Source organism: Carassius auratus, chromosome 7 (genome assembly GCF_003368295.1).
Source record: "Carassius auratus strain Wakin chromosome 7, ASM336829v1, whole genome shotgun sequence".
NCBI classification, from domain to species: domain Eukaryota; kingdom Metazoa; phylum Chordata; class Actinopteri; order Cypriniformes; family Cyprinidae; genus Carassius; species Carassius auratus.
This window is the reverse complement of record NC_039249.1, coordinates 26,593,791-26,604,390: the sequence shown is the minus strand read 5'-3', so window position 1 is coordinate 26,604,390 and position 10,600 is coordinate 26,593,791. Positions and strand designations below refer to the sequence as shown.

The 10,600-nt window shown below is 38.4% G+C and overlaps 1 protein-coding gene across 1 annotated transcript; it reads left to right on the top strand.

Annotated features, from left to right (window-relative positions):
- Positions 1-7,225: 7,225 nt before the first annotated feature.
- LOC113105313 (uncharacterized) lies at positions 7,226-9,567 on the top strand. Its single transcript, XM_026266360.1, has one exon. It carries the CDS (start codon positions 7,340-7,342, stop codon positions 9,398-9,400), a length of 2,061 nt encoding a protein of 686 aa, XP_026122145.1. The 5' UTR covers positions 7,226-7,339; the 3' UTR covers positions 9,401-9,567.
- Positions 9,568-10,600: the final 1,033 nt, after the last annotated feature.

The window sequence follows — 10,600 nt, the reverse complement described above, 5'->3', positions numbered from 1 at the left end:
TTGGATGATGTTTTTTTCCTCACGGTAATGTCATGTTATTTTCCTCACGATAATGTCACAACTTCCAAACGCTCTCAACGCAAAAGCTTACTCACGCTCGTGATTCTTTAGCTCCGCCCACACGTCACGCCTCCAGACACTTGTGTTTTTTCGGAAAAAATCAGCACAGACTATTTTACTCTTATAAATATAATAAAACTAAAGACTTTTTGGAGATATGAAGGATGCAGTACTACTCTATAGGTACTCAAGATTAACAGGAGATTGAGTGAAAATGAGCATTTCACCTCCCACCCCCCCCCTTAATCAGACTTAATAAGCTTTTGTTTTTGCACTAAATAATCTTTTATCTGCACTGTTGTTCACTTCATTGATTTGCACTCTATCTGCCTTTTGCCTTGCGCTGCTTTATTTAACTTTTATTTTTTAATTTATTATGTCTTTTTTTTTTTTTTACATTCCCTTATTGTATAGTTGTATCTACTACATTTTATATTTTGATCTAGATTTTTAGGCTTTAATGTTAATGTTATCTGTGTGCACCGGGGGTCTGAGAGTAACGCAATTTCGAGGGAATTTGGTGGGTTTACGCGTGGCCCGAGCTCTCATCAGTGTTGCCCTGGAAACAGAGCAGACACACCTGCATCTGCTCATTAGTGGCTGAGCTGTCACACCTGCGGCCCATCAGAAATAGGCTTTATAAGCAGCGTCGTCGAACGCAGAGGTGAGAGATGTCTCCAAAAGACTCAGCTAACAATTCTCTGTGTTTCCCCTCCAGACAGCAGCGTGTGACCGCCAGCCCACTAAGGACACGGACCCCAGGGACCCGCGCTAGAGCTGAAGATCTTTGCCCGGACCCGACGGGTTCGGTCGGGTTCGGGCTTAATTTATATCATCTTATGCGGGCTCGGGCCGGGCTCGGGCTTGCGCTCCGGTTTGCGAGGTAAACGAGCGGTCATGTGATGTGTTTCGATTAGCGCGAGAAAGATGCGAAACGGAATGCTGAGCAGGTGTAATGGAGGCTTGCCTCTGGTGATTACGTTTTGGTTGCACCAGCAGGCACCAGCAACTAAAGCAAACTCTGAGCGAGGTGTGGAAAAGTTTTGACCGTGTTTATAATGAGAATGAGTGAATAATGACGCACCATCAGTGAGCGCAGGAACGCGCTGAAGACATCTACAGTGGATTCAATCATTTTCCTCCACAAAAACATGTAGACCTAGCCTAATCTCTGTGAGTAAAGGTTTTTCAAATGATAACTAAATATTCATTGAGTCTTAAATGCATAATGTTGACAGAGTATTTACGCTAATGTTTGGCATTATTCTTTTATTCAATAAAGCAAATCCAGCGGAGCCTTTATCTTAATTTCGTTATTGCCAAATACCCATCCTAATTTAAAATTTATCTTAATTTTTTTTTTTTTTTTTTAATGACTCGTTTTTATTGGTGCGTTGGTCTATTTATAGGTTAAATGAGCCTATATGTCTAGAATGCTGAGATGTTACGATGTCACAGAGGACTTATTTTATTTCTTTATTCCAACTTCCAAGTGGTCTACGTTAGTTATGAGTAAATTGTTAAAACATGAATAAATTTCTCATTGTTGACAAAAGGCAAAAGAGCTGTGTGCGTGCGCACATTTGAATAATGTCGGGCTGTAAATGGGTTCGGGCTTTAAAAAAGCTGTCAATCAAAATGTACTTGTCGGGCTCGGGCCGAAACCTGTCGGGCTCGGGTCCTGTCGGGCCTAACTTTTAAGGCCCGATTACAGCTCTAACCCGCACTGCGCACCGAAGGAGGAAGAGAAGGCTGAGCACTGAGCACTGGAAACCCCTCACGTTGGCTATTTTTCCCTACACCACCTCAATAAAATCCACCCTTCGGGGAACTTACCTTGATCCTCGTGTCGTGTGCTTCTTCACCCCGTCACAACGTAGGCTATACATGCATATACGCATATATAACTTGTTTGGAACCATTTATTTGTCATCTGAATATTGATTTTAAGTAGGGGGGAAATCTATTTAAATCGTAAATCAGATTTTGACTCACCAATTTGTTGAACCACAGACCAATTTGTTGAACCACAGACAACGTCAGAGGCATCTTACCTGGGGTAAGGAGAAGAACTGGACTGTTGCCCAGTGGTCCAAAGTCCTCTTCAGATGAGAGCAACTTTTATATTTCATTTGGAAACCAAGTTACTAGAGTCAGGAGGAAGGTTGGAGAAGATAACCCAAGTTGCTTGAAGTCCAGTGTTAAGTTTCCACAGTATGTGATGATTTGGGGTGCAATGTCATCTGCTGGTGTTGGTCCATTGTGTTTTTTGAAAACCAAAGTCACTGCACCCATTTACCAAGAAATTTTGGAGCACGTCATGCTTCCTTCTGCTGACCAGCTTTTTGAAGATGCTGATTTCATTTTCCAGCAGGATTTGACAGTTGGTTAAATGAGAATGTTGTTGGTGTGCATGACTGGCCAGCAAAATCACCAGACCTGAACCCCATAGCGAATCTTTTTGAGGTAGTAATTAAAGCAAAATGAGCCCCTACCAAGTATTGAGTACATGTACAGTAAATTATAATACTTTCCAAAAGAATGGTGTTTTTTTTTTGTTAAAGGTTAGCCAAAATCATCACCATTAAAAGAACCAAAGACTTAAACTACTTCAGTCTGTGTGCATTGAATTTATTTAATACACAAGGCTCACAATTTGAGTTGAATTACTGAAATGAACTTTTCCACGACATTCTAATTTATCGAGATCCACCTGTATAAGCCTCTGAAGTCGCTCACGATCTCCTTCAAAGGCTTCCCAACCATCAAAATAGAAAAGGCTTTAATTGCACATACAATACCACTAGACATGAACAGACAATGGTCAAGCATAGTGTAAACCTGTTCATGTTGGAAAATTTATATTGAAATCTCTTTCATAATTTGAAAATTATGAATTCTAATGGGAAAAGCCTACAAACAAAACAAACATGAGATATTTCTGCTAACTCAAATGCACTTTTATTGTTACACTCCTGCAGAATTTTTTTTTAATAATTATCATTGTGCAATACCACCTCATCACTAAACCATGGTTCTTTCTTGTTATGTAACTGCTTTATCTGGGAATATATATTCCAATACAAGTAAAGTTTTGATAACAAATATGCTTTTAAATGGCTGATATTGTTAACTACGAAAGCTTAAATAATTCAGATGTAGCACGGCCCATTCCACTAATATTGACACACTTGTCAATTTTCAAAATATTCCCATAAATCCAACTTTTAATCAAAATATAAAAATAACATTTGTATACAATATTCCTAAAGGGACTATGTATTCGGTATTCAGTAAACCATTTTTATTTTTATTTTAATGTGCACTTTGGATCATTGTCTAACCTCAGGCAAGTTTCAGCTTTCTAGCAGATGCAGTCAGGTGTTTAATATCGGCTGCTACAAGGCACATGTCAGCGGGTGGCATCGGGTGCCACTGAGTCTGGACAGTGTCTGAATTCACTCACGTCATTCCATCCACTCATTGCTTACACTAATATTGGGAAAGGGATGAGCAACTGACGATTGGCAGTAACTTAATAGGCCTACAGGCAGCTGGACTATAAATACACTGATGATAAATTTTAAAACATTCAAAATGTGAGTCATGATGAAACGATTGCTTTCAGTTTAGTTTTCCAGCCAATCACAGAATTAACAGAGAAGTATAATAATTGTGATAATGTGGGAAACAGATCATTTTACCTATGTTTGGTTTTTCTGGAAACTAAATCTGTAATGAAAGAATTTAATTTATTAAATTGCCATTACATTACTGCACACAAACGAGATGAAAAGTATATATATACAAAGCCCCTTTCACACTGCCATTCCGGCAAATCCAGGGGTAAAGTGTTCCTGTATAAGGGGCTTAATTGTTCCCTGGTCGCTAGATTTGGCACTTTCACACTGCCAGTGATGACCCGGTATATGTGCGTGCTTTCACACACAACCCTTGAAGATCCCGTAACGACACGTGACATCAGCGCGTGACGTGTAATGTACGAGTCGACAACGCTTGGCACGTTATAGTTTAACTGAAGCAAGCAAACGTTCTCGGCGTCAGCGCAGAAAGTGAGGAACTAACTGATCTCTGCTTCATTACAGTTTGCACATATGTTTTCGTCGCAAAATGTTGATCTTCCTTCAAAACAGCCGGTAAAAGAGTCGCGCGATAACGCGCGTCATCACTTCGATACGGAATTAGATCTGGCTTTTGTTCACACAGAGCTCGTTCCGGATCGATTACCGCAATGTTACTAGGTCCCCGACCCGGGTTCAATTCGGTAATCAATTCCGGGACGTGGTTGCTTTCACACAGAAGGCGACCAGGCAATGTTAGGGGAATATTGCGGGTCCGACGTGCAGTGTGAAAGGGGCTCAAGTGAGACCAGAGTTGCTCTCAAGTTTATTGTCAACAAACTTTTTTTTTTTAACCTATTTTAGGATAGAAGCTTATGCACTTACGTTTTAATTTTTTATTTGTGGTACATTTAATTACATTAATTACACACTAATTTCCCTCAATAAAATAATAATTGTGTGTAATTGTGTGAGTGTGGATTAGAAGTCTACTAAACAAGACACAAATGTAACCACAGAAAACAACTTGAGTTGTTTTTTAACACTTTTATATGGTTTTCCACAACAAATTCCTGTACCTGTTTCATCTGCCTGTTACACAATGTTCTGAATTGTTGAGGTTTAGGGTTGGGTTGTGGATGGGTGCTTAAAAATATCTGAATCTGACGTATAGAACAAGCAAAACAATAAGAAACTATAAAAATTGATTAAGTGCCCTGTGCACTTATAAGTTATGCTAAAGCAGTGCCCAGAGTGTTAAAAACCAACGGCAAATGGAATGGGGCATCATGCACTCATTATTTCTGAGTCAGGTGGGGGTGGGGGGTTGTCATGTGACACACAGCAGCTACAACAGCACTTATGTTTTATGTATTTTTTTCATTTTTATTCCAAACATTTCCAAATGCATTAACTGAATTATTATCACAAAATATCTTGATTCTCACCTTTATAGAATATGTTGATCTATAGTGGCCATTGGGCAAAGTAACTCAATAGTGTAATCTATTTATAGGCCTATGCATAAAAAAACTTGTTTGTTTAAACATAGGTGTCATGCCATAACATATTTTTAATAGGACTGAGCTTATATTTAATGTTAATGTAACACTGAAGGTTAATGTAAATAAAAACATTGCATGTTAGACTTTTAATCACAACACTTTGGCAGTGGTGTATAAAGTATGAAAGCCAGTACAGATAGTATTTAACAAAATAAAGATTTAGACAAATATCATATAAAATCTTACAGAGTAACTTGTCTAACTTCCAAGAAGCAGTTTCCTTGGAAAGGGCAAAATACTTACAAACTACAATAGCATATTTAGATGAAACTGACCTGAACTTGAAACCCTGAACAGTAGTTTTGCTTCTCTGCTCCACCTGCGCGCCGCTTCCACAGTCCACTCCATTCTCTCTGTGTCGTATCAAGAGATATTTGCATCCACACAAAACCAGTGAAACCGACTGAAAATGATGTAGTATACATGCCAGATCAGCATACGCATCCAAAATGTGGCATATTCCATCCGCGTTAGGCTATAGGAATTCCGTTTTTATGACTGGATTGAACCAGACTGTGTTTTCCGCATCACACAAATTATATGTCTCAGAGTAGGCTAGTCAGTGCAATTTAGGAAAGAAATCAATTAAATCTGTATGTGGATGTGTTCATAGACCACTGATTTGTCAAACATGCCTGCAGTCTGTGTTCTTCTGACTCCTGACTATTTTGTAGTAAGTAATTAATATGATTCAGGGAAATGTATCAGAGTTAAAGTACACATTTTAATTAGGAAATGTAGTGGAGTAAAAGTAAATGTTGGCTGAAATATTAAAACTAAAGTAAAGCATACTCCCAAAAAATACTTAAGTACTGTAACAAATTATTTTTACTTCGTTACATTACACCACTGCACTTTCGTTGCACAGAAAGAGAGTAGAGAACATTTACATTATCAAATAACATTTTCACTAATAATCTATTTCGAGCACTCTCAAAAACAAAAACGAGATTATGATGAGAGAATTCATGAGAAAGAGGTCATTAGCGAGCAAATGAAGAAAACATTACAAACATTTTATCTAAGCGATGACTCTTCTGAACACCTCTGATTGATCATTGCCTTCATAAGCGCAACAGCATCGTATTCGTGTGTGATTGGTTATAATGCAGAGCTGTAAAAAGGCCTCTGTCTCTGGCTCAGCGCTAGCGAGGGGAAGGCAGATTTGAATTTAGCATCTGATATGACGTGCTGAATGTTCTAATCACATAGTTGTGACCATGTTAAATTTAGTAAACATTAATTGGCTATTTTTTGTCTTTTGGGAGCTGCATTCAAAATCCACTTGGCTCAAAAATCTGAGGGGGGCACATGCTCTCCCTGACTTTGAATGCGCATTAGGCCTCTCCAAGGGGTCCTGACTAAGCTTATGTACTAAGAAAATGTTGGTCATATATGTTCACAGTGCTAGGTTGCCAGATGTGTTATTTTTAACTCACCCTTTTATGGAGCAAGCTTTCTACATGCTCTCTTTAAAAGCACCTACAGCTTGATCTATTCCATCAGACCATCCAAGAGTCTTGAACTTCTTGAGCATCTGACATTTGAAAAGGGTAAGGAAACTTTTTTTTTTTTTTTTTTAATGAGAGTAGTTCATTTGAAGTGACGCTTTAAACAAAAGTGATTTGATTTTTATTTTTTTATTTTTTGCTCTCGTACAGTTCAGTTCCAGTGCTTGATTAGTATTAATTACTTTGAATCATTTCACTAGCACAGCGTCTTGTCTCCAATATCAATCTGCATGATTTGTGTCAATCGCAAGTGATGTCACAAGTACAAGACATATGCAGGTGGTGATTGCAAGTAATTTCACTTGCAGAAGTGATGTGCATGTACATGTCATCAGCCAGACTCTATTGGGGGCACTGCTCGTAGAAGACCACACAGAAAAGTCTTCACCATTGCAGCTTTCTCTACTCACTGAAGTTTTTGTATCTTCATAATCTGTTACATGAAGTATTTTCTTTCCATCCAGTAATGAACCTAGATAAACTATTTCATAAAAAGGGCCAGAAATATTCAGTCTAACAAAAGGCACTCGGATAAATGCTTCTAATTACAAAGTTGGATTCTGCGATCGGATAATTATTTTCAATTGTTCTCATTGTTTTTTTTATCAGGAAAAGGATAGCTATGAGTTCTGCAATTGCAAAATCTACTCAAAGCCTTACTACTGCTGAGGACATGAGGAATCAAACCAAACTTATAATGCAGCCTTATGCCAACTGGGAAGAGTACCTGACTCCAGCACCTCTATCCATAGCCATCCTTGGAGAGCTGGTATTCATCTCATCTTCAACAGATTTCTCTATCAATAAAAATCCCCCAAAAGATGGCTATAAATTCATCAAATACCCTGATTCTTTCCGTGCTTGCCTCATGCAAGTGTGTAACTCTGGTTGGTGGGCATTCAATGAGGCCCATACGAGCATGGATCAAATTCGCCTCCACACTGCCCAAGTTCCAGATTACATGAAAACAGCTGTTAAGATTCTGTTCCAAGACAACGACGAAGTCGTCAAAGCACATCTTCCTGATCAGCTAGACAATATCAGAGTCATTGCAGATGAATGTCTGAAGTTGTCTGATGCAACTGAAAAACGTTTCACTGAAGTCATTAAAATTATCCAAGAGCTGCTAGAAGCATGTGTGAATGCAGAACACTTCTATGGGGAAGAGTTGGAAGCAATCAAGAAGAAAATAGAAGAGAGCAAACTGAGGGAGCAGTCAGCTCAAGAGACCAAGAAAAGGACTGAGAAGGCGATGAGTGCCGTGGAGAAAGAACTGGAACAGGCTCATGAGAGCTACAAGGCAGCTCTGGATTCTCTCCCTAATGGATGGGAAATGATTGGCATGGATTTTGTGGGAGGGATAACGGGAACCATTACAGGTGTGATTAGCGGAATTACATCTCTTATTAGTCAACCAATGAAATTGATTTCCTCTGCAATAACAGGATCAGGGTCAAATCAGCAAGGTGAAAAAGATATGGTAGCTGAAATAAACGTCTATAGTAAGTCTGCTGAAATTTTAAAGTGTGTCCAGAATATCCAGCAACTAATGAATGTGAACACTGAGGACGATGACATTGCCTGGACAAATCTGTATGATCAGAAGAGCAAAACTCCAAGAACAGATTTCATAGCAAAACAGATAGTAAGAATCAGTGACAATTTAAAGAAAATCCCTGACTGTCCAGCAAATGAACAAGCGCAGGAGTTATGCAAAAGGGGCATGGAAATATGCAACCAGCTTGCAAAATATGCACCAGATGGCAAATGTGACAAAGACAAAAGTACTCAAATAATACATGAGGTCTTGGATCTGAGCAAGTCAGCCCATATTTTTGATAGTAAAAGTAAAGCCATCACAAATACTCCTGCCATTTCTCCAACACCACCAATGATGCACAGAGCAGAAGACAAGTCAGAGAACACGAGTCCTTCTCAGAGAGCCACAGAGAATGCAAGATTTTCCATAGAGCAGACCCGAGCTCAGCTGAACAGTACAAGACAGACTTATGAAAAGTGTCTGGAGAACCTAGAGAACAACCAGAAGGAACTAACTGAAATCCTGGTCACTATGAGGAATTGTGAACTGAAAGAGATCGACTTCAAAACTACCATAGAGATGTTGATCAAAGGAATGGATGCCATGGGGAGAGTGAAGGAGCAGTGGGAGAAGATGGTTCACTTCTTTCAGATGGTTTCCAACATTGTGAAAACCAGCCTGAGTAAAACCCTCACAAACTTTATATCCACATCTGAGCAAACACAAGCCCTCAACTATGATGGAAAGCTCTTCTCAAAAGATCTGCTATATACTCAAGCCTTCCAAGCCACTAACATTGCTAGTCTGGTCCATATGATCTCTGCAACATACACAGATGTTTCCACCAAGTACCTGATGGATCGTATCAGTTCACTGGGCAAACTGATGGCCATGGATAAAAGTAAGCCTGAATTTGAGCATGAGCGAACACTGCTCCAGAACGGCTGTGATGAGGCACAAAAAGGCATCTTAAACCTTGTCTTGAAAAATAAATTGGAGTTTGACAGGAAGAGCACGGCAAGGCTAGACAGGATTGAACGAGAGCTGCTTGCCATTCTGCCTGCTGTTTCTCCCGAAAAAATCAAGAGAATTCAAGAGGACGTTCAAACTGGATTCAGTAAAGAAGAAGAATCATATTACTAAACGAATTAAATAAATCGGTTTTTACAATGTTGTCACAGATAATATTGAAATAGTTGAGAGTCAATATAGATTAATTATTGCTCAACTTACTGTATATGATAGGAGCCAACGTTAGTCTGTATAACTGTATAACAACATATTTTAATTAATAAAGCAGATCCACTGAAATAAACAACCAAACAAGAAATTTGTTGTCTGTATAAAAGCAGTGTTTGCAGTAGCATCTACATTAACCGAAAACAGCTGAACACCCTGCCTATTCAAAATATGCAGAAGCCTTTGAATGCAGGATTTATTCAAATCTTTTTCACACCTGGCTTGTTCGGAGTGTTTGAACGTGGCACTCTTTCTTCCATAGTTTGGTTTGTTTAGGCATACTGTATATGAACATGCAAACACACTCACATCTAAACCAAGATCCACACTAGATCACCTGAATGAAGTGGTCTCGGTCTGATTGAAACTGAAATGTCATTATGTAAAAAGAAAAGAAGCAATGTCTGATTCTGTGGGTTATTGAATACTATGTACTATTTAAAATTTTACACATAAACATTAATATATTAAGGGCCAAATTTACTAACAGGTTCGCCAGAGCAAACTGTCTTTTGGCATTAAAACAGTACTGTCAGGATTTACTAAAGACATGACCTGAAGAATTAATGTTGAAAAGGCGTGGGCAGTTATTTTTGGAATGAGGGGAATGATTTATTTTTCTTGTTTAGTAAATCTGGTTCTTAATTTTCTTTACTTTTACTGAAGATATTTCAGAATAGCAACACCATGGATTCAAATGTAAAGATGTCCCTCAGTTAGGCTATGAAAATGAAATATGTCTGAAATGTACATCTAATTCATGGAATTACTAAATAATAGCACCATGAATTACAATACATATTAAAGAAAAACAACAATAATAATACTACAACGTGCCATTTTGGGTCTTTCATGCAAATTCTGGCGGGACCATCCTATTCCAAAAAAATTATTTGACATTCTCACATTCTCAAAATAAGAATGTATATTTTTTCATTGCACAAATAATAATAATAATAATAATAATAAAATAAAAAACAATCCCCCATTAACAAATAGACAAACAAACAAGAAACAAGTTATTTGATATTCAACATACAGGGTCATAGATAACTATTTTCCAGAGAGAGATACAGAACTAGCTGGGGAGATGGGGGTGGGTAA

Excerpts from the sequence above, each read along its gene's own strand:
- LOC113105313 (XM_026266360.1), top strand. The coding sequence starts at position 7,340 with ATGAGTTCTGCAATTGCAAAATCTACTCAAAGCCTTACTACTGCTGAG.